The sequence below is a fragment of the Macaca thibetana genome, chromosome 7 (genome assembly GCF_024542745.1).
Source record: "Macaca thibetana thibetana isolate TM-01 chromosome 7, ASM2454274v1, whole genome shotgun sequence".
NCBI lineage: Eukaryota > Metazoa > Chordata > Mammalia > Primates > Cercopithecidae > Macaca > Macaca thibetana.
The window spans coordinates 126,227,618-126,251,412 of NC_065584.1; the positions used below are offsets into that span (position 1 = coordinate 126,227,618).

Sequence of the window (23,795 nt, forward strand, 5' to 3'; positions counted from 1 at the left end):
AAAGGTAAGGGTCTATTAAGGTAAAAGTGTCTCTTTAGTAATATGAAGATCCTCATTACTTTATTGCTATTGCCAGCCAAAATTCCTTGTCTCTACCTCTTGCCAGACTCACTCTGGAGGACTCATCTTTTCCTAGTTCCTATGCTGCCTCTAGGGCTTCATTTTCTGTGCTAAGTAGCAGTTAATTGGGTGAACAGAATCAAGATGTATTTCTGCCTTAGGACAAGAATTAACTTGGGGGAGCATTTCTATAAAATAATTAAATGGAACTTTAAAAAATGGTGGAAAGAGCCGTTTGGTTGGATTTTAGTTGAGTTTTTTCTTATTGGGTTAGGTCAGTAATTTGAAGAACTGATACTTCTTTCATCTTGATAAAAGTAGAGTGCTGAATTTAGACTACAACTCCCTAAGATGGTCATATGGTATGACAGAGAGAGAGAGATGCTAACTCTGTAGATCTAAATGAATTTTTCTTTTTTTAATTTTTGTTTTTCAGAAAACGACGACTTATTTATGATGCCACGAATTGTTAATGTGACATCATTGGCCACAGAGGGAGGTTTGGTAGATATGGGTGGCAGCAAATATCCTCATGAAGTTCCTGATGGCAAGCCATCTGACCATCTGAAAGACACCGTCAGGAATGAAGATAATTCCTTAGAGGATAAGAGTAGAACCTCTTCCAGAGGAAACAGAGATGGCAGAGTGATGTTGGGTCCAACGCAGGTTTTTCTGGCAAACAAAGATTCTGTTTATCCACAAATAGTTGACGTTTCCAGTATGCAGAAAGCACAAGAGTTCTTACCTAAAAAGATTTCTGGTGATATGAGAGGGATTCAGTATAAATGGAAAGAGAGTGAATCAAGAGGGGAGAGAGTGAAGTCAAAGGAGTCTTCATTTCATAAATTAAAGATGAAAGATCTCAAGGACTCAAGCATAGAGATGGAACTGAGGAAAGTAACATCAGCTATAGAGGAAGCAGCTCTTGATTCCAGTGAACTGCTAACTAACATGGAAGATGAGGATGATACTGATGAGACACTGACTTCACTGCTCAATGAAATTGCCTTCCTTAATCAACAACTAAATGATGACTCTGTTAGCCTGGCTGAACTACCCAGCTCTATGGATACAGAGTTCCCAGGGGATGCTCGGCGGGCTTTTATCAGTAAGGTTACTTCTGGAAACAGAGCAGCTTTCCAGGTTGAGCACTTGGGAACTGGTTTGAAGGAGTTGCCTGATGTTCAAGGGGAGAGTGACTCTATCAGTCCCCTCCTCTTGCACTTGGAAGATGATGACTTTTCTGAGAATGAAAAACAACTTGCAGAACCAGCCTCTGAACCAGATGTCCTTAAGATTGTTATTGACTCTGAAATAAAGGATTCCCTCCTTTCCAACAAAAAAGCTATTGATGGAGGGAAGAATACTTCTGGCCTCCTTGCAGAGCCTGAAAGTGTGTCCTCACCCCCCACCCTACACATGAAGACTGGCCTGGAGAACAGCAACAGCACAGATACTTTGTGGAGGCCTATGCCAAAGTTGGCCCCTCTAGGTTTAAAAGTAGCTAATCCTTCCAGTGATGCAGATGGTCAGAGTCTCAAGGTGATGCCTTGTTTGGCACCTATAGCTGCCAAAGTTGGGTCAGTTGGACACAAAATGAACTTAACAGGGAATGACCCGGAAGGCCGGGAAAGCAAGGTGATGCCTACATTGGCACCTGTTGTGGCTAAATTGGGCAACTCGGGGGCCTCACCAAGTTCTGCAGGGAAATGAACTTACTTGTCCTTAAGCAGAAGCCAGGCTGTGAGGGGAAACTGATCTCACCTCCTTTCTCTGCAGGCATCTGTTTGTTTGTGTCTTGGAACTTGGATCCTTGACTTGGATGATGCAGTGGATAATGATGGGAGAAAGGGGGTAGGGTGCTGACCCTGGTATTAAGAAGTACTCTGAAATTCTGATCATGTTAAAATGTGTTACCTCACTTGTGGTGCTGGGTCCCCTCATCCTCTCTAAGAAGATGTGATCCATTACTGAACACGAGGTGCCCCTCTTACCCAAGGAATTTATAACAGGACTCTGGCTCCACAGTGGTTTCTAGTTCTTCCCCCACAAGCGAAAGAGCTGTTTGCAACTTTGGAGTTGCTGTGGACTGAACTGTAGCTTGTAGCTGTTGAATTAAGTCTGAAATCTAAGGAATGTGATGGACTTGTGCAAAGGGATCTAGAAGAGATACTTTTTAGTTGATGTTTCAAGAATAGGGAGAGAGAGGATGTGTACCATGGAATACCAAAGTGAAGGACTTTGTGTCATTCAGCAAAATTTTCTTTTTTCATATCCCAAGTAGCTCCCATTCCCTCACCTTTTCAATCAGAATTAACAAATTCAAGCCTTCGGTAAAGTAGGGATGCTTTTAACTTTTACTATTAAGTTAAATATTTTGAGATCTTAAAAAAATAGTAGTTCTCCCTTATTATTTTTGTGGGCATTGAAAAGCTCATTTTGCAGTACCAGGGATTTTTACTGGGAATATATATTTTGGAGGTAGGCATAGAGGGAGCCCTACCCCTTCCACAAATTACGTCACTCAAGAGACGGCTAAAATAAAATGCATTATCCCCCCAGACCAGAGACAGTGGCCAAAATAAAAAATCATGGGGCTGGAAATTTCCCAAATCAAACCAGCCTCCTGGTGCTTGAAGGTTTCATTCACTATTACCTGCACAGGATGTAAAGAAAAGTCACAGTAGGCACTCTTTACCAGGGAAATAAGGCAGTATTTGAATCACAAGATATATTTTTTATCTGCAACCATGGATTCAATGATGTGTAGAGCTTTTTCACTCATTAGCTGTCAGGATATGAAGGACTGACAGTCTGTAAAGATATTTATATTTTTGTATAGTTGTTTTCATAGATTTCTCAAAGGCTGAAGTTTTCAACCTAGAAGATGAGATTTGTATTGAGTATAGAAATGATGTTTCCTATCTAGTTTGTAAATAATCATGGTGCACTTGAGGGGTCTCTTGGAAACTCCTGGGGGCAAGAATCACTATTCTGAAACTGTATAGACTGGGATTTAGCTGCTGCATTTTGCCTTTCTTAAATAATTATATTTTGGAATGTAACCCCTGTTCTGTCTTCATTGACAGGATTTGCTTGTGTTGTTACAACACTAACACAAGAGCTTCCAGTGCCTGGGCCGTGCCTAGGTGATGCTATTTCTTCTCTATCTCCTGTCTTGTTTATCCCAAATCCCACTCAGCGTATCTTCAGACCTAGGTTGTGAGACCAACTTTGGTTTGGATCTAGCCAGTGAATTATTATTTCCATGGTTGGTTCCCTGTTAACTCTGGTAATCAACAGATTGAAAACGGTGGAAGAACTTCCTCTGCAAATTGCAGTGGGAGCAAATTCTTGTTGGTTTTGTGCTGCTTGCCTTTCTAGATCTGCTCATCAGCACTTAACCTTCCCTCCTCTAAAGGTTACTAAAGAAGCTTGAAGTAGGTAAAGAGTGCTCCTCAGCTTCTCATTATCCTTCCACTCTTTACCCAGCAGATTTCATTCAATGCCTTAGCCAAGGAATCCAGCACCTGTCTCCCCTGCTAATAATTGTCCTTAGAGATGCTAGTACTTTAATTCAGGTATAGCAGTTTCCCATTATTTTCTTGCTTGTCTTTTCCCTACATTTCCTCCTGATTTCCCAAGGCTCTTTTTGTGGCTTTTGAGGGTCAGCCAAGGAGCAGGCAAGTGAGTGAACAATCCTCAGGAAAAGAAGGACCATTTTAGCTTAACACTTCCTTTTTTTTTTTTTTTTTAAAGAAGAAAATAGGTAAATAGGTAATGATTCTTGATTGGAGATACTTGACTCTTGATGAGAGTTGTATGAAGATGGAAATGAGGGATGATTCCAGGCGTTTTAGGGGGAAGGCTGCAGATATCATTCTAACCCCCAAGATACCGTGTTCTCAAGACCTCTTAGAGCTAGGTGTTGTCAGGGATAATTTGAGGAGGGCTTAGTCTTCAGAACAATCCTGCAGTCTTGACAGAAATCTAAAATCTCCAAAAACTCCTACCCTTTAACCTTACCCTAGGGGGAACTGATCTATGAATATTACATGTGTGATTATGAAAGGTGAAGTTGAGTGAGAGGAGTTGAGGAACGTGGAAGACAGTGAGCTCTCACCCTAACACTATAAGAAGCATGATCTCAGTAGACCAATAATTCGCCTTTTTATACATCTGTAAATAAATGGAATGTTTTTAAGAATATAATTATGTCAGATTTAGCATTTTCTTTTATATATTAAATATATATATCTTTCCTTTTCTGCTTTCGAAAAGTGACTATTTTTTTAGAAATCTAAGAACAGAAGTTTGGTGATTGAAAGGTAGAATATATAAACCTGAAATAAATCAGTTAAAATAATTAAAGCAGAACTTGGTGTTGGGAGGTTTGTGCCAACTTGGAGTAGAGAAATCTAATTCCCTAAGACATATTCGAGAGAGCTGCCACTGAAGTGGTTTTATCATAGGAATCCTTTCCTTTTCTCAAAGTTTCTGATTTGCCATTTGGGGGAGGTTTTTGGTATTCTAATCCTTGTAGCATGTTTTACATGGAGGCTTCAAAATTGTGTGCAACCTGATGGCAAGTATTTGTTTTAGAAGTCATTCTAAAATCATTCTAGTGTCAGTATGAGCAAGGCAGTTTACCTGTTAACCTTGGGGAGTAAAGGTACACAAACACAGTCTTAGTGGTAAAGGACAGTAGGTGTTCTTAAGGGAGGATATGTTAAAGGGTTTGACAGTTAACAAAAATGCTTAAAGGAATCCTTTAGACATCCAACTACTCTTAATCTATTAAGGTCACTAACAGATCAAGTCCAGTTATATAAGCTTCATACAAATTGTTCACTTTGTGTAATTTTATAGTAAATGCAGTAGTTTTTTCCTGGAATTATGAAATCCCTGATGCTAGACTCTTCCATAACAAGTTTGAAAATGTTTTGAACACACAAGAAAGACAATCCGTGTTATTTTGGGTTTAGTGGTTTAGATAATTTTTTTTTTCTTTTCCTTTTTTTTTTTTTGAGACGGAGTCGCCCAGGCTAGAGTGCAGTGGTGCGATCTCGGCTGACTGCAAGCTCCGCCTCCTGGGTTGACGCCATTCTCCTGCCTCAGCCTCCCGACTAGCTGGGACTACAGGCGTCCGCCACCACGCCTGGCTAATTTTTTTGTATTTTTAGTAGAGACGGGGTTTAACCGTGTTAGCCAGGATGGTCTCAATCTCCTGATCTTGTGATCCGCCTGGCTCGGCCTCCCAAAGTGCTGGGATTACAGGCGTGAGCCTCTGTGCCCGGCCTACTAATGAAATTTTACATGGACACAAATATCTAGGTGCAGAGAAAATTAAGGCTAAGATACTCAGACTCACTGCCAGTTGGAGGAAAAAAATCAGTTAAAATGCATTTTTTTGGAATAGAGGGAAATAATTTGGTAAGTACAACTTTTTATTTGAGGCATAGCTAATATTACATGACTGAGCTGCTCTTACACATAAGTGTTGAGTAGAATAGTGATGGTAGTGCATTAAGAGGATGGGAAGACTATGGGATGAGTTGGAAATTTTGAGACAAATCTAAACTCTACTAATTTCTATTGTAAACTGCTGGTAGAAAAGATAATAGGAAAGCAGTCTTGGAAGTATGGTTTTGAGATCCATTCTGTTTCCAACCGCAATCATTGGTCTCAGCTGTTGCACAGTGCCTTGCATGTAAAGGTGCTCAATAAATATTTGAATTGATGAGCAAATGTTTAGCCTGTTTCCCAGGATCTTATAATTGTACCATATTTGCATGTTATGCCTAGGGTGAATTTTAAAATTTGATCTAATGAGTATAGTGCTAAACAGAACTGTTTAACATCTATTCCCAGACATCTAGAATTTCAGAAGCTGGCAAACACTATGTATAGATGTTTAGGACATATAAAAGCAGAATAAAGTGTTAAATAGTGTATGGATGATGAAATACGAAGAGTTAACTGCATTTTGGAGGATTGGGATTGCAAGTAGAGTCTTGCATCACTTAATGATGGGGATATGTTCTGAGAAATGCAGCTTGGGTGGTTTTGTTCTGCAAACATCATAGAGTAGACTGTACTTACACAAACCTAGATAGTGTCGCTTAACCACACCCTTAGGCTATGTTGCTCCTAGGCTACAAATCTGTACAGCATGTTACTGCACTGAATATCATAGGCAGTTTTAACACATGGTAAGTGTGTGTCTACACATAGGAAAGGTACAGTAAAAATATGGTATTATAATTTAATGGGATCATGTGGTCATTGAAATGTATACAATGGCTGTAAATCTGAGTGGAGAAAAGTGAATAATGCTTCTGTTCATATTAGACCTGGGACTGTTATTTTCTGAGGAATTAATGAAGAATGGGAATAGCCTATAGCCTATTTCTATATTGGTATCTCAAAGGCAGCATAGTACCTAGACAATAAAAGTTGGACTGAATTGTGAAGAATTAAAAATGTGTGGGCCGGGCGTGGTGGCTCACACCTGTAATCCCAGCACTTTGGGAGGCCAAGGCGGGCAGATCGTGAGCCGGAGATCGAGACCTCCTGGCCAACATGGTGAAACCCTGTCTTTACTAAAAATACAAAAATTAACTGGGCATGGTGGCGCGTGCCTGTAATCCCAGCTACTTGGGAGGCTGAGGCAGGAGAATGGCTTGAACCCGGGAGTCGGAGATTGCAGTGAGCTGAGATCACCACTGCACTCCAGCCTGGCGACAGAGTGAGGCTCTGTTTAAAAAAAAAAAAAAAAGTGTGGCTTTGGCCTAAGACAGAAAGTACCCAGGTTTCAGACTTAAGAAATCCTCATTACACTGCTTTCAGTTGTTTTTCATGAAAGAAATGACCAATGATACTTCGTAAACCATTTACCTGGCCATGAGTGATTAGGTGAGAAAACCGTTAGTGGACACCAGAATGATCTGGAGAGGATTAGGGATGGCTCTTTGGGCACATTTTTACTCTAGTTTAATGCGTGGAGATGGCAGCTGCTGTGGTCTGCAGCATGCAAGTAAAGACACCAGGTGGCACCATTTATTAGCTTTTACTCCCATGGAGAGGTTGCATCATGTAACTAGCAAGAGGTTGAGGGAACCAACTATCTCTTGCATATTGTAGCTAATGGTTCTTGCCTTTCTCCAGACTTGGGAAATAAATGTGAAAATCGTATTTTATGTTTCATAATATTTGCAGTTGCATGGTTGAAGGGAAGAAGGCCACATGTTATTGCCAGTTGGCCTTCCAGGAGATGACATCCATCATCTCCATGTCAACTTGTGAGCTTTACAAATCTCATTTTTAGTATGTGGCTACAGTATACACAAGAACATATGTGCTTTGCCACTTGGCTGTACAAGGCTCACCATTGTACACAAGCAATGAGTTTAGGGGTTCTTCCCTCTTGCTATCACATGTCTTCTCCACAGGGCTGCAAAAGATCTGGGTAGGGTGAGACAGACCAGTGTAGTATTCCCTTGGGTCCCTTGTCTTTGGCTTAGGCTTTTTCATAAGGTATAATAATTTCTTAGAGGTTCTTCCCTCTTGCAGACACATGTCATCTCCACAGGGATTCAAAAGATCTGGATAGGGTGAGACGGACACACCAGTGTACTATTCCCTTGGGGCCCAAGTCTCTGGGTTAGGCTTTTTCATAATTATGGTAGTAAGTGGAGAATACAGAGGAAATACATATTTCATGTAACATTTCCGTGTATTCCCTCTGCCTCCCCCGACATGAGTTAGAAAAACTACCCCTCGATCTAGTATCAGCAAGCTCTACAGTGACCTCAGCAAGGAACAGCCCTAGAGAAAAGGATTCACAAGTAAATGGAACGAGGAAAGATCTGGAGCAACGAAGTGCTGCTGGTCAGCTTTAGCTGAGGAAGCACAATGGGACGTCGGAGGCTAAAGAAACCATGAAACCTGCAGTATTATTAACATAGCACATTCACTTGTCTTCTCTTGCCCCCGCACGCCCCAAAGCTCTGTTCGAGGCCACCCTTTCTGTTCGAGGCCACCCTTTCCCCTTTCATAATGACCAATCAGGTTGCCCAGTGCAAAAACACTATTAAATTCTTAGCTATTAAATTGCGTTATTCAGAATAATCCTTTCCACGTTGAGTCTACGTGCCGGACTGGCTGCGAGCAGAAACTACTTCAGGCGCTTTAAATCTCAACACTTGTGGTCGCTGGCAGCAGAGCTCTTAGGCTGTAGCTCAGTCTTGTAATTCTGAGCTACGAGTTTCAGCTACGGTCCCTCGGGCCTATCAAATGGCAACCTTAACACTCTGGAGGCGTGGTTATCGTCTTGGGGCTCTGGGAAGTGCAGTTACATGGGGGACCAGGCCTGATAATACCATAAAAGGCTTGGTTCTCTGAATTCTGAAGCCATGTTCTGTTGACCTTCCTCTAAAAGCGGTACCCGCAATTGTGCGGATTCCGTGGTTCTCTAGTCCCAAGCCGTCTGCTTCCTGGGCCCTTTCATTGGCTCCGCCCCCGTAAATCTTGCTCGTCCACTCTGGAAGCGCTCTCCTGACTACAGGCCGCGCCCCTCGCATCGGCTCCGCCCACCTGGCGCGCAGCTTGGCCCAGGCGGTAGTTCGCGTTTTGAGCCGATCGTGCCACCATAGCTCCTGCTGCTGCCTCTACCACTGCCGCTACAGCGGCGGAGCTGAAATTGCCGAACGCGATGCCCGAGGGCGCTGTGAGCGGGGTGGCCCTTGCTCGCCGAGGCTGGTGAGGCTGGCCCGAACGGGGGCGCTGACGAGTAGCAGGGGCCTCAGAGGCGGGTGAAAGATAAAGGTCCAAAGCCGCTGTGGAGGGCGGAGAGCGAGCTCTGGAAGATAGGGAGTGGGGGAGGGAGGCTCCCGCGGCAGAACGAGTTGTGGGCTGCGGCGAGCCCCGCCGCGCCGAGTCCCCACCGGCGCTAGCGCAGGTGTCCAGGCCTGCGGAAATCCCTGGTGGTCTCGGCGGCCTCCTCCGTTGGACTCTACAGTTGCCATGGGAGCAGTTGGGCATTAACGGGAACCAGATCGTCCACGAGACCAACTAGGGCCCATCCCATCCATCTCGCCAGTTAAACGCCTCTGGCGGGCGTGGGCCTGGCATTTCTTAGTGGCTTAGGATTTCCCCCCTTTTTCGTGAGCCTTTCCTTCCGACGTTGCAAGAAACTGTGCAGGGCTAGAAGGTGGGGGTGAGGAAAATGGTGAGAGCAATACCCAGAGGTAAAAACTGCAGACTTCGCTAGGCAGAAGGTAAGACACTGTTATACTTGGCTTCTGCCATCTCAGGTCAGTGAGAGGGCATATTGGGAAGCCCTGTGGAGTGGGAAGACAGTGCCGCTGTTGAGACAGGACCCAGGACTGTGCCGGGGACTGTCCCAAGGGGTTTCTCGTCATAATGGCTGTGGAAGGGTCAACCATTACCAGCCGGATCAAGAATCTGTTGAGATCTCCATCCATCAAACTGCGCAGAAATAAGGCAGGAAACCGACGAGAGGACCTCAGCTCCAAGGTGAGTCCTGTTGGGAGCCACCTCTTTCCAAACCCACCCTCTCCTGCTCCATGTTCCTCGTTAACCTTCCTGTTTCTTGGTAAAGATAACTAGAAGCTCTTGTTTACTCTAAAGGATCACATGGGATCTGTGCAGGCAATTTAGGTTGAAGGAAAAAGCAGCAGGGGTGGGCATGCTGAGATTCATCCATGAGAAGAGGTGAATAGTAGGAAGGCCACCTGGGTTCAATTGAGGCCTCACTTTACACTAAGCATGTGCTTGGGAAGCCAGTTGATATGCTATGACTCAGTTTCCCTTCTTGGGAAAGGACAGTAGGAACACATACCTTGTGAAGGGCTAAGGTGTGACTAATGTAGCTGCAGGTGTTAATGTAACAGCTGGGGTTATGTAAGACTGTAGTGGCAGAAAGAAATAGCTAAAACACCTAGTCAGAGTTACTGGCTTGGTAATTGCTCTTGCCTAGGGTCAAAACAAATTTTTTTTGGCCCTTCAAGAGGCTAACTGGAGCATCTTGGCTTCTTAGGAATGATAACATGCAAGAAGCCAGATATCTGTCAGCAAAAAGTTCTGGATGGCCCTTGAGCATTGCTTATCTCATTCACTATATGCCAAGGCTGCAGATGATCCTCAGAGGCAAAGTTCCTTTCCATCCCTTCACTTGTCTGGGTTTTGGTCCTTATGCTTTCTTCAACTAAATAAACCCCACAACTTTGGGAACCCAGAAGTAGACTACATTTGTTTAATCACTTGAGACCAGGGCTTTATTCCCACAGGATCAGATCAGATTTTGTGTCTTATTAGTAGCCTGTAAACACAATAGCCTTGTGAGATACGAGGTTGTTACTGGGAGAGGCATTTGAGACCACAGCATTGTATTGCTTTGCCTGTATCTCTTCAGTGATGAGTAAATCCCATGAGGAATGATTTAGAATGCCACTGTACAACTGGCAGGGTTCTGGGAGGACTTAGTTCAGCCCTGTATTCATTAGCAGAACCTGGAGTAGGTTTGGTACGAAGGTGAACAACTTTCCTGTATATTTCAGCAGAAGTTGTGTTGAATCACAGTTTGCTACAAGGTTTTGTGATCGGTGGACATTGTGACCCTTCCAAGGTCTCTTATTCATCATTGTTTCTATTCTTCTGAGGCAGGCAAATAAGCCTGAAATGTAGAAATTGTTTTAGATATGACTCTGTTCATTCTTAATACTGCAAGTGCTCTTATTCTTGGCTGGTAACTTGGCAGTGATCAGCACTGTTAGAACAATCTTCTCAAATCTTTGGCCTCTTTTTCTGGCCAGGAATGGTGTATGTAGTAGAAATGTATAATAAGAGTTTAGCCTTCATTGTTAATTCTTACTGTAATTTTGGTCTGGAATCCAGAAAGTATGTTGCCATTCTTTAAGACTTCCAATATCACCCATTATTAATGCATTTAACAAGTGTTTATTGAGTGCCTATTAAGTGTGCAATCAGTTATGGGTAAAACATTACCCTTGCCATCAAAGAGCTTATGGCTAGTCAGACATGTAAACAATTAAAACACAGTGTGGTTAAGTGCTGCTCTAGAAGTATGTGTACGTTGTTAATGGAAGCACAGGGGAGGCAACCTAACTCAGTTTAGAGGAATTAGGAAAGGCTTCACAGGCTGGTCATGGTGGCTCACCCCTGTAATCTCAGCACTTTTTGGGGCCAAGGCGGGTGGATCACTATGTCAGGAGTTTGAGACCAGCATGGTCAAGATGGTGAAACCTGGTCTCTACTAAAAATACAAAAATTAGCCAGGCGTGGTGGTGCACGCCTGTAATCCCAGCTACTTGGGAGGCTGAGGCAGGAGAATTGCTTGAACCCAGGAGGCCGAGGTTGCAGTGAGCTGAGATCCCGCCAGTACACTCTAGCCTGCATAACAGAGCAAAACTCTATCTCAAAAAAAAAAAAAAAAAAAAAAGGAAAGGCTTCATAGAGGAAGGGATGCTTGAACTGTGAGTCCTAAGGCAGGTGGAGAAGAGCTCTCCAGGAAAACAGTGGAAAAGGGGCATCCCTGGCAAGACCATTTACCCATTCCCTGTTTAAAATAGGAATTCAGTGCTTCAGACTGCTTTAGATGGCTTTGTCTGTCCTGAAGCTGTGTATGAAATACTTAGCTGAAGTTGAATGACCCTTGAATGGTCTGGCAGCAAAATGACTGGTGCATATCTTTAGCACCCAAGAGGCGTAGCTGTCTTTGTGTGCCCAGGACCCTAGAGATGCCAGACTCCCCACACTCCTTAGTAAAAGGTCTCTACCTAAGATTATTCTAAAAGCCTGCCTTGTGAATACTCTAGTGTATTAAGCTCTGTGGACCAGGCGTATTAAGCTCTGTGAGTTGCTCTAATATGTGGTGGCTGTGGGTAATCAGGATAAAAGGAAATTTGTGATTCATGGATAGCTAATTCTCAAATAAAATTTGAAGACAAAAAGGCACACGCCCCTTTTGGGGGGCAAAGAAGGAAATGTCAGAAAGCCTTTATGCAGCTCTTACTTCAGATTGCCTCCTGCTTTGAATTATACTATTGTTTCTATCTAAAGTAGTCTTCTCCTTTACACCAAATTCTACACTTATTTTTAGGTCCAATTCTGTATTTATCAGAGCCACAGGGCTTTCTGTGACTAGCCCCCGACCTTGAAACCAATATCTTATTGTTGTTTTATGTATGTCTTCATTTCCTAAGGATCGGGGTCATGTTCATTATTTCCTTTACATCACATCGTTTAGGACAGTGTAAAATAGAAAGTAAGTACTTAAAAAAAAAAAGAATAATTTAAAGATGTCAAATATAGTGCGGGATAAACTTGGACATCTAGGTGAATAAAATAATCAGGACGAATTTATGACCTCTTTAGAAGAGAAATCAAAACTAGGATTAATGAAAAGGTGACAAAGAAGTAGAGATGCAACCTAATTAGGTGTGAAGGACGTAAGAGAGAAGAAGTCCACGTATGTAGAAAGCAGTGCTCTAGTAAAGGGTTCTTAATTCAGGAGAAACCTAGTTAAAAAATATGGCTAAACGCTGGTGTGCGAGAGCCAGTGGAGGTGGACATTTAAGTTACAGCAAAGAGAGTAGATGAGTGCTGAGATTTTCATTAAGCTTTTTCGAAGGGAGGGAAGTCTCTTCAGTGGAGTACATTGGAAAAGACTGATTTAAAGTTTTATGTTAAATCAGCTTAGTCTTGGTGAAGTGTGACTTGAAGTTACCAGTAAAGCCCCAAGTTCAGAGCCTGTAGACATGTCAATTCCTGCCTCTCATCTCTAAGTTGGGGTGTGTTTTCCTTAAGAAGCAAATGTGTGTGATCTTGGTAGCTAACCCTCCTCCTCTTAGAAGTTTCTGAAAGATTTTTATGTGGGGGGAGCTGGGCTTGTTTTCAAGGACAAAGGACAGAAATGGACCGAAGCCCAGCAGGCAAGATTTAAGTTAGGGTTACAAAAGGATTGTCTGCGCTGGAGGGTTGCTAGATTTTTAAAAAGTAACCGAAGGAGATATTGAGATCTTCCTCCTTAAGAGCCATTAATCAGATCTAGGTTATATTATTCCTTCTGGAAACAATGGGTAAGATGACTTTCTTCTAGTTGTGTTTTTTTAATTGTAAATCTAATTCTTCTTTCTCTATTTTTGTCTCCAAGTTTTTTTCCTGTATAGTTGTGTAGTGGTACTTCGAGCTTGAGCCACCATGCCCAGCCAGTTATTTTTGTTTTTTGTAGAGACAGAGTCTCACTCTGTTGCCCAGGCTGGTCTCGAACTCCAGGCCTCAAGGGATCCTCCTGCCGCAGCCTCTCAAAGTGCTGGGATTACAGCCACGAACCACCATGCCCAGCTCCTGCCTTACTTTCTGAGTAGCTGGGACTAGTGGTGCTCGCCTCTGTGCCAGGCTCCAGGGAACACGCTCTGAGCTCTCCACATAGAATAGATGACTAAGAGTGGATGTCGCTGTGGCCAGCAGCTATGCCCCTCATCACCCTTTGTGAATGACCTTGGTCAAGCTCTTGTTGAATTTTCTCTCTCAGATCTCTTGAAATAAGGCTTGTGAAGTGTCTTGAGATCCTCACAACAGGTGGTATACAATGAAAAATGTCAGTGTTCTCCTAGTTTTGTTTCTTTGATCTCCATTTCATTCCTCCTTCCCGTGCCTGCAGCTGCCCTCAGCCTTCAAAGTGATTCTCATTGGAGAGAGAGGATGCATCTCTCCCTGGACCCAATACCTCTTCCTTTACTGTCTAAAAATAGCCCAGCCTCTTCAGGCGGGGAGTTGTCTTTCGAAACCTCTTCTCACCTACTTGGCCTCACTCATTTCAGAGTGGAACAGCACTGCTGCTTTCCAAGTTTTTCTCTCTTCCAGTTTGCAATTTAGGGCAGGTTCCCCTCTTGGATTTGAGTCAATGTCTTATTTCCTGCTGGTATTTTGAATGTCTTCCATTTGTCACCTGTGTATTTTCATTTCTTGACTAGTGAAAAAACAGGTAGAAATGAGGCTTTGGCCTGACCTCTGTGACCTCTGCACCAACCCCCTGATCTGAAGTTGGGCTTGATGCTGTTATCACTGACCCTTTGTTTGGAGAAAACAGTCCAGGGCTTGAAATTGGGGCTATGTTTATTCAAACTAAGCTTCTATGAGCACATGGTCTGCCCCACTCATCCTCAGAGTATCTGTTGGTTTTACTTCATGTTCAGACTGCAGTGTTGTTAAAGAAATAAAGCTACAGTGTTTTCAGAAGGATTTGTTATGTTATACTTTACATTCCCACTGTTCCAGGCTAAGCCTCTCCTCTGGGCTCCATTGTTTAGTGCAGGACAAAGCCAGGTTTTCTGGCAGCTTCCTTTTCATAGCAATTCTCAGTAGAGGTGTAGAATGAGACCTGCCCACCTTCTTGGGTGTTTATTACCCCATTTGTGGATTTTACTTTAACTTCTGTTACCTTTAAAAAAAAAAAAAAAAAAAAAGGTGGGTGAGGAAGGCAAGAAATAAAAGTGAGTATGACAGCCAGACTGGGTAGTGTGGATTTTTAGCGTTGATATTTTTGAATGTCTAGATTTTCCAAATCAATCCTTCCTTTCAACAGGTAGAGCAGCAGGTCCAGTGCTTCTTCATTGGTCACATTATTTTCCTCTGGTTTTGAAGGATACTTTACAGAAGAATGAGTTTACAGTATGGATAGCTCCTTCTAGATTTCTAGGGAGTAAATTCCCCCCTCTCATTTTATCATAATGTTTGCAATGCTTTCTTTTTTTTCCCCCCCCTTTTTTTCTTTTTTTGAGACAGAGTCTCGCTCTGTCACCTAGGCTGAAGTGCAGTGGTGTGATCTCAGCTCACTGCAACCTCCACCTCCCAGGTTCAAGTGATTCTCTTGCTTCAGCCTCCCAAGTAGCTGGGATTACAGGCATGTGCCACCATGCCCGGCTACTTTTTGTATATTTGGTAGAGACAGGGTTTCAACATGCTGGCCAGGCTGGTCTCGAACTCCTGACCTCAAGTGATCTGCCCACCTCGGCCTCCAAAAGTGTGCAGTGCTTTTTTTGGTTGTTTCCGTATTCTGTAAAACAATCCTGTGTTTTTTGTTTTTTGTTTTGTTTTGTTTTTTCTTGCTGGGATTTTAAAGTTTATATGCCTTATCTCTCCCCCTCAAACTGAAATGAAGCTAAAGATATTTTCCTTTCCTTGCTATGCTGGGCATGGTGGTGCACACCTATAGCCCCAGCATCTTAGGAGGCTGAGGCAGGATAATTGCTTGAGCCCAGGAGTTTGAGGCTGCAGTGAGCTGTGATGGCACCACTGTATTCCAGCCTGGGCAACAGAGTGAGACCCTGTCTTAAAAACAAACAAAAAACTTTCTGCCTCTCTGTTTATAATTGATATTTTAATTTACTTGAAGATTTTAGAACAACCCTTTCTGAAACCATATGACTGATTTTTTTTCCCGCTTTGCCAAATGTTCTTTTGGAGAAATCCTGAGAAGAGAGTTTCTTTGGTGGTTCAGGATTTGAGCATTGCTCCTTATTCATCACAGTTCTAATCAGCCTTTGAGACCCATCTTCCTTTAGTGGCTCTTCTGGTCCTTTCTTCATAAGTTTGGCTGATGCTGTTATAGGTGCTAGCACTTAAGAAAACAAGACTTAAAAAAATTACAAAATACAGGCCAGGCGTGGTGGCTCACGCCTGTAATCCCAGCACTTTGGGAGGCCAAGGCGGGCGGATCATGAGGTCAGGAGATCGAGACCATCCTGGCTAACACGGTGAAACCCCGTCTCTACTAAAAATAAAAAAATTTAGCAGGGCGTGGTGGTGGGTGCATGTAGTCCCAGCTGCTTGGGAGGCTGAGGCAGGAGAACAGCGTGAACCCAGGAGGTGGAGCTTGCAGTGAGCCGAGATCGCGCCACTGCACTCCAGCCTGGGAGACAGCGAGGCTCCGTCTTAAGAAAATATATATATATATGAAATACAACAGACATTAAGAGAATGTACAGATATAACATTGTATTATAAATAATGATAAATGATTCCCCTGTGTAACCACAGCCTAAGTGAAAAAATAGAACAATGGTAAAGGTATTGGCAGTTTCTGAGGGATGTGATGCGAATGGTGTCATCAGGGTGGGTGAGGATGTACTAGGCCTGCGCTAAGCATTTTACATATACTATCTTATTCGAGTTTTACAGAACTCTACCATAGATAGTATTACCACCCCATTTTGTAGTTAAGAAAACAAATGATAAGAGAGGTCAGGTGAGTAGCTGGTAGTTACACAGCCAGTGAGTGGCTAAGCAAAAATTCAAATAGAGGCTTTCTGAACTCCAGGGCCCACACTTAATCTTTATTCTGCATTCCTCCCAAGGAGCCTTCTTGTGCACAGCATGGCGCTGACTGAAGAAGTGTGCCTAGTATTGCCATAGCCAAGGGGCACATCCTGCACTCAGCTTAGAAAAAGGGGCAGTTCCCAAAGGGGGGGGGGACAGCTGTCTTTCCAACATTCCTTATAAAAGTCAATGTAATGCATTTCTCAGACTATTATTTTAGATCCATCACTCAGTAACCCTTGTCCATCTGTATTGTTACTCCTCTTCCCACCTCCAGCTCCATATTTCCTGAACTGTTGTTCCTGCTTGTTCTTGTTAGCAGCTGTGCAACCTTGGTTCTGTGGGTATGTGAATGTCAAGTTGGCAGAGTGAAGCTGCGTGATTCCTGATGACCAGAAGCCACAAGCAGTTGCTGCTTCTCTCTTGGGGTTGTTTGGGGAGTGAAGGGCAGACCCACGGATGCCTTGGTTGTTTTTGTGTTTGGGTATCACGGGGCTTCAAACTTGTGCTCTTGGTTGGCTGATTGATTTTGTAGCTCATGCTCTTGACTAGCTTCAGTGCTCCTTCAGGTCTCTCCCTCTTTTCCTCTGAATTCCACCTCTTTGTTATCTCTGTTAGCATACAGCTGACCTTGTTTTTGAAGCTGTGGAGAGTAGCTCGTGGAAATACCTCTTCAAGTTGGGAAAAAACGGACTTAAAATGTCCCATGTCCAGGCTGACCTGGATGATGGCATTTGGTTGATGAGTTAATTTGAACATAAGCAGAAATGAGGTCACTTGCCCACCTGACTCCATGTGGCCATGCTGGCTCCAGGTTGCAAAGTTATTCGAGCAAGTGCCTTGTCTTGCCTAATCTCGAATGTCTATTCTTTTTATATCTTCTCTCAAATAGGCACTGTGATAATATTATAGGTGCAAAAGTATGAGGTCTAAAGGCCTCTGCTTCCCTGCACTCCCTCAGTTTGTCCTGAGCAGAGGGAGCCCCAAGCTACGTGGATTGGATGGATAAGAGCCCATAGGCAGTTTGCAGTTGTGGGGCATAGCTGGGATCATGCTCGGAAACTCTGATTCTTGCACCTCTATACTACTGCTTTGGAGAAAAGCAAGCAGCTGTTTGTCAGGACTAAACTTGTAATATGCAGGCCTGCCTCCGTTAGCATGACATTCATTGGTTGGCTTCTGTTTGAGAGGGCACAGTATCTTTGTATGCCATGATTGTTTTCATATGATATAATAACCTGCTGCTGAGTTTTCTCAGCATGTCCTTTCTGCTTATGATGCTCTTTCTCCAGGCTGCTTTGGGTTCTCTTTTGAGGCCTCTACAGCTGCTGTCACTGAGATACTGCCTCATAACAAACCTAGAATGGGCTAGTGAACAGAGCTTCTCAAGAGTTAATATGAGCTGGACGTAGTGGCTTGGGCCTGTAACTCCAGAGTAGGCTAAGGTGGGAGGATCACTTGAGGCCAGGGGTTCAAAACTGGTCTGGGCAACATAGCAAGATCCCATCTCTAGAAACTTTTTTTAAAAATTAGCTGGGCCGGGCGTGGTGGCTCACGCCTGTAATCCCAGCACTTTGGGAGGCTGAGGCCGGTGGATCACGAGGTCAGGAGATCTAGATCATCCTGGCCAACATAGTGAAACCCCATCTCTACTAAAAATACAAAAATTAGTCGGGCGTGGTGGCGCACACCTATAGTCCCAGCTACTCGGGAGGCTGAGGCAGGAGAATTGCTTGAATCCGCGAGGTGGAGGTTGCAGTGAGCCGAGATCGCGCCACTGCACTCCAGCCTGGCAATAGAGCAAGACTCCGTCTCAAAAAAAGAAAAAAAAAAGTAACTGGGACTTTGGGAGACCAAGGCGGGGAGATCACTTGAGTCCCAGAGTTCGAGGCCAGCCTGGGCAACACGGTGAAACCATGTCTGTAAAAAAAAAAAAAAAATTAGCTGGGCATGGTGGTGCATGACTGTAGTCCCAGCTACTTAGGAGGCCCTAGGTGGGAGAATTGCTTGAGGCTAGGAGTTCTAGGTCACAAGGAGCTATAGACTCCCTCCCAGGGCCATTGTGAGATTTAAATGAGATTTAATGAATTTGAAAGCACATTGTAAGTTTTAAATAACTTTATAGCTATAAGGGGTTGCTAATACTATCAGTATCTGAGATATCTAGAATATCAAGGAATTTTCTTCTAATTTGTTAGCAACATTTTATTCCTTCAAGTTTCCATTTGTGAGAGGTCCTTTTTTGTAGGCTCAGCCTCTTCTGTTTCAACATTTTTAATCAGCCTTTCTGCATGGCTTTTTATTGTGAACTATCTTCAGTACCTTTTTCTTGCCAATATTCTAACGTGTATCAACAATACTGACCAAAAGGAAGGCTTAGCAGAAATTCTTTTTGATACTAACTACTGTGTAATTTATTTCAGGACTATGACTATGATTTTGGGGGGAAATTTTTAAAAAATGTCAAACCAGTGAACTCCAGGAGTAGAGGGGAGTCCTAATTTTTTTCTTTATCTGTTTAGAAACCACCGGGGTGATGAGCATGATTTTTAACAGGAAAAGCTTCTCTAGGTATAGAAATAACTTTTTTTCTTTTGGGTCTAATTTGTATTGACAAATAATTTGAGAAATGAATTAGCCTTTTGTCAGACTAAGAATTTACAGGCCAAGTGAAAATGTGTTAGTTTTGTAACTCGTTATTTAAGTTTCTAATGTTGTGACCAGAGTGAAATAATCTATTAAAAATTCTTTTTTGCTTAAAAAAATAAAGATACATGAAGATGTGAAGATACAGGTGCAATCATACCCTTACACTACTGGTGAAAACATACATTAATCCAACTTTCTTAGAGGACAATTGGTAATATCTGTTAGAAAAATTTGCACATTCATACCTTTTGATTCAGCGGTTATAATTCTGGCATCTTATTCTGTGCAAACACACATACTGCACAAAGGTGTATGTAATTGAATTTTTTGGTGTTATTCATAAGAGTGAAATTTTGAAGTAATCCAGGTACCTATAAGTAGGGGATTGGTGTACATCAATAAGATGAAATTCTTTGTACCCACCAGAAAGAATGAGGTTAATCTGTATGTACTGATGTGAAAGAGTATACAAGATATCTTAAGTGGGGGAAAAAAGCAAATTGTATAATACTTTTTTATGTTAATGATTATTTATATTTTTGTTAAAACATATATGTGTTAGTATATGCATATTAAAGAGTGAGGCTATCAATACCAAACTTGTTAATATCGGTTATCTCAGGGAGGGATAGTAGATTATGATGGACTTTCACTGTCTACATTATATATTTCTGTAATGTTTAAATTTTTCACAAAGAGCCTGCATTATTTTTGTAAGTAGAAAAAAAAATAAAGATGGAAGTCTCTCCAATTTAAACATGTGTATTTCATATGTAAATCTAAGATGTTTAAAATTTAAAATCTGTATGCTCATTTTATTAAAGCAGTTATGCACAAGTGCTATTGAAAAATATGTCTGGTATAATAAGCTTTTTTTGTTTTTTAAAGAAGTAATAGGACATAATATTTTCTTGAAGATTAATGATTAGCTTGTTGAATTTGAGACAATTCATTTCCTTTTCTTTTTGAGATTGAGTCTTGCTCTGTCACCCAGGCTGGAGTGCAATGGCGGTATCTCAGTTCACTGCAACCTCTGCCTCCCAGGTTCAAGCGATTCTCCTGCCTCAGCCTCCTGAGTAGCTGGGAGTACAGGCGTAATCCTGACCTCAAGTGATCTATCTGCCTAGGCCTCCCAAAGTAGATTTTTTTTTCCTGTTGGGATTACAGGTGTGAGCTACCGTACCCGACCAGTTTCTAATATCTTCAAAAATATTTCCTCATTTAGCTTTGATAAATAAAATATTTTTTGATACTTTTTGAAGTACCTGTGCTTTCTGAAAAGATTTGATACAACTAATATAGAAAAGCATAAAGAAGAAAAATTATCTATAATTCCAACACCTAGAGATAACACTGTTCTGATTATCGAGGGCATTTAAAGCTCTTTTTGAGCAACACGGTCGCTTTTATTTTATTTTTTTGGGGGGTGGGCAGGGACAGAGTCTCGCTCTGTCGCCCAGGCTAGAGTGCAGTGGTGTGATATCGGCTCACTGCAACCTTTGTCTCCCAGCTTCAAGCAATTCTCCTGCCTCAGCCTCCCAAGTAGCTGGAACTACAGGCACGTACCACCACGCCCAGCTAATTTTTATATTTTTAGTAGAGATGGGGCTTCACCATGTTTGCCAGGCTGGTCTTGAACTCCTGACCTCGTGATCCACCCACCTCAGCCTCCCAAAGTGCTGGGATTACAGGCATGAATCACCATGCCTGGCCGCGAACACATTCTTTAATTATAACTTAAGTCAGATTTGTGAAGAGCCATACTATGCATGTCTTTACTAAAGTCAGGGATAAGAGTGTTCTGTTTGTAATCATGTATGGCACATGGATTATGTTATTCAGGCCTTCCTCTGTCTTTCTGGAAAGGCATCAGAATCTTACTTCCTGCTGCAGCTTCTAGGGCCGGCATTGATACATAGCTGGGGAATTCCCTAGGAGGTAAAAGAACTTACTAAGTAAGATTAACCAAAGAGTAGTCATAAAGATTTTAAGTTTTTTATTTAATTTATTAATTAATTTTTTTTTCCCCCGAAATGGAGTCTTGCTCTGTCACCCAGGCTGGAGTGCAGTGGCACTATCTTGGCTGACTACAACCTCCGCCTCCCAGGTTCAAGCAATTCTTCTGCCTCAGCCTCCTAAGTAACTGGGATTACAGGCACATGCCACCATGCCTGGCTAATTTTTGTATTCTTATTAGGATGGGGTTTCACCATGTTGGCCAGGCTTGTCTTGAACTCTTGACCTCATGATCCACCCGCCTCGGCCTCCCAGAATGCTGGGATTACAGGTGTGAGCCACCATGCCCGGCCAAGATTTTAAGTTTTTAAACAATGTTTTTGAGTATTTAAAAAAGTGATTCAACAAATATATATTAAACACTGTGCCCTGTGCTATAAGCATACAGTTGGATGAGATACAACCTCTGCCCTCCAGGAGTGTATAGACTGGTAGGAGAAATCCATAAAGAATAGAAGTTCTTTACAAGGTTCTAAGCAGTGCATGCCATGTCAATGATGCAAATTAAGTGCTGCTATAAGAGTACTGAGGAGGAAGGAATCATTTCTGGCCAGGCGATCACAGAAAGAATCAGAGGGGATGTGACATTTGAGCTGGTCCTTGAAGGAAAGGTAGGATTTCAGTATAGGGTAGTGGAAGGGAAGGTTAGAAGAAGCATATGAGCTGTAAACGAGGCTCCTTTCCAGAAAAATGAATAGTCCAGATTGACAAAGGCACATGATTCATATAGGTGAGTAGTAGGAAATAGAATTATGAGAAGGGCAGGGCTCACTGATGCTAGGCTGAAACATTTATGTTTTATTTAGTTGACAGGAAGGAGTGACTGAAAAAGTTTTTGGGCAGGGGAGAAACATGGATCAAAGCTATGCTGTGGAAAATTTACGCTGATGGGTTGGAGAAGGGGAGGAAAGAGTCTATAGTAAGGAAATTGATTAGAAACCCATTGCTATATCCAGGAATGTGTTGAAGGCCTACACTGGGGTGTTGGCACGAAGTGAGCATTTTGTAGAGAATAGGTTGAGGAAACCTTCCTTCCCTGGAGGGTTTCATGGCATAAGTTGTGTGACTGTAGGGGGACTGAGAGCCCTCCACACTCCCCTTTTTGTTCCGGGAGACACATTCACTTTGTACACTTAGTCCAGAGAAGGAACAGTTAATATTCTCCCTAGTTACAAAATAGAAAAGCAAGAGTTTAAGAAAATTCAGGTATGTAGAGTTGGTATGTATGAGGAGGGATTAGATCCTTTTGATGACCAGATTTTTAGCTCATAAAGCTTTGCTTGTGGTTCTGGTTTTGCTGTAGTATTGTAGAGAGGACTGACTTTAGAGGAAAAAAAAAATCTAACAACCCCCACCCCCACCCCAATTCTGCATGCTTACATTGAGATAACTCCTTTTCTTGCCTTTCTGATAACTGTGGAAGAGAAAAGAGAGGGCAGAAGGGCTGTACGAGGCACTGTAAAAGCTGTTAAATCTGCTCTCTGGACTTGGGCACGTGCTGATGACTGCACTATTAATATAACTAACTGGGCCTTTTAGCTGGAGTGTCTTCATTCCCTCTGCCTCTAGTCTGACGCCTTCCTTACCTCTTCCTCCATCTGCATACGAAATCAGCTTCTCCTGCTTCTGACCCTGCAATGCCAGTTGCCTTGGAAATGGGTGTCTGCTGTCTATATTTGGCTATAGCATAGGCTGGACATGGGCAAGCTCTGACCACATGGGATACTCTGGCATTAGGAAGACCCTTCCTCTTTCTCGCAACCATCTCAGTGAGGAGAGGTCAGAACCCATTTTTTAGACCCATTTTAGCTACTGATAAGTTCTGTTAAATTTTTTTGTTAATGTTAAAGATAGCATGAAAGGTCTCTATTGTCTGTCTATCTTGTGACCCTCTGCCTTCTGTCTTGGCTCTCAGACCTGTCCCTGATGCCTGCACAAAGGCATAGTGACTTCCCTTTGTGCTGTTTCAGAAACTGTAGCATTCTGGTGGTGCTAAAGAATTTGAACTCTCTCCTCAAAGCATCACGATTTCTGGAACCAGACAGCCCCAGGTCTAAATCCTGGTTCTTCCACTCACTACTTACCTCTTTCATCTGTAAAATGGAGATACTAGTCCTTCATGAAGTTGTCAAGAGTATTAAATGAGATGATCTGTCTGAAGTGCTTAGAACAGTTATTGACACAAAGTATACATTCAGTAAATGGCAGCTGTAGATCATCTCTCTGCCCCAGACCTTTTGTACCTCTGGTGTGTTCTTGTAAAAAATACTTGGAACACTGGGACTAACCCAAGAGAGGCTAAAATTTGGAAATAAAAGGGCAAATGCCTTAATTTAGTAGTTCCCAATCTGATATCAATCATTAGAACCACCTGGAGAGCTTTAATATGCATATTCTTAAACCCTACTCCTTATCTTTTCATTCAGAGTCTTGCAGTTAGGGGAAGTGGATTGGGTAGGGATAGAGTAGGGACTGCTACATGAAAAAAGCCTTGGCCCGGCGCGGTGGCTCACTCCTGTAATCCCAGCACTTTGGGAGGCCGAGATGGGCAGATCACAAGGTCAGGAGATCGAGACCATCCTGGCTAACACGGTGAAACCCCATCTCTAGCAAAAAAAATACAAAAAACTAGCCGGGCGAGGTGGCGGGCGCCTGTAGTCCCAGCTAGTTCGGGAGGCTGAGGCAGGAGAATGGCGTAAACCTGGGAG

The 23,795-nt window shown here is 42.7% G+C and overlaps 2 protein-coding genes across 19 annotated transcripts in view; both read left to right on the plus strand.

The window, feature by feature from the left end:
- The window catches only part of MGA (MAX dimerization protein MGA), a 173,524-nt gene extending 167,112 nt beyond the window's left edge, over positions 1–6,412 (plus strand). For all 14 annotated transcript variants that reach the window (XM_050799316.1, XM_050799326.1, XM_050799313.1 and 11 more), the window contains one exon: positions 497–6,412. In XM_050799316.1, coding sequence (XP_050655273.1) covers positions 497–1,773 — 1,277 coding nt within the window. In that variant the 3' untranslated portion in view covers positions 1,774–6,412. The remainder of the gene's footprint in view (positions 1–496) is intronic.
- Positions 6,413–8,726: 2,314 nt separating this feature from the next.
- The window catches only part of MAPKBP1 (mitogen-activated protein kinase binding protein 1), a 53,198-nt gene continuing 38,129 nt past the window's right edge, over positions 8,727–23,795 (plus strand). For 4 of the 5 annotated variants that reach the window (XM_050799369.1, XM_050799371.1, XM_050799370.1 and 1 more), the window contains exons 1-2: positions 8,727–8,820; positions 9,375–9,597. In XM_050799369.1, the coding sequence (XP_050655326.1) occupies positions 9,484–9,597 (114 nt within the window). In that variant the 5' untranslated portion in view covers positions 8,727–8,820; positions 9,375–9,483. Of the gene's footprint in view, positions 8,821–9,374; positions 9,598–23,795 lie in introns of those variants that run through there. The other variant, XM_050799373.1, reaches the window with a different exon arrangement.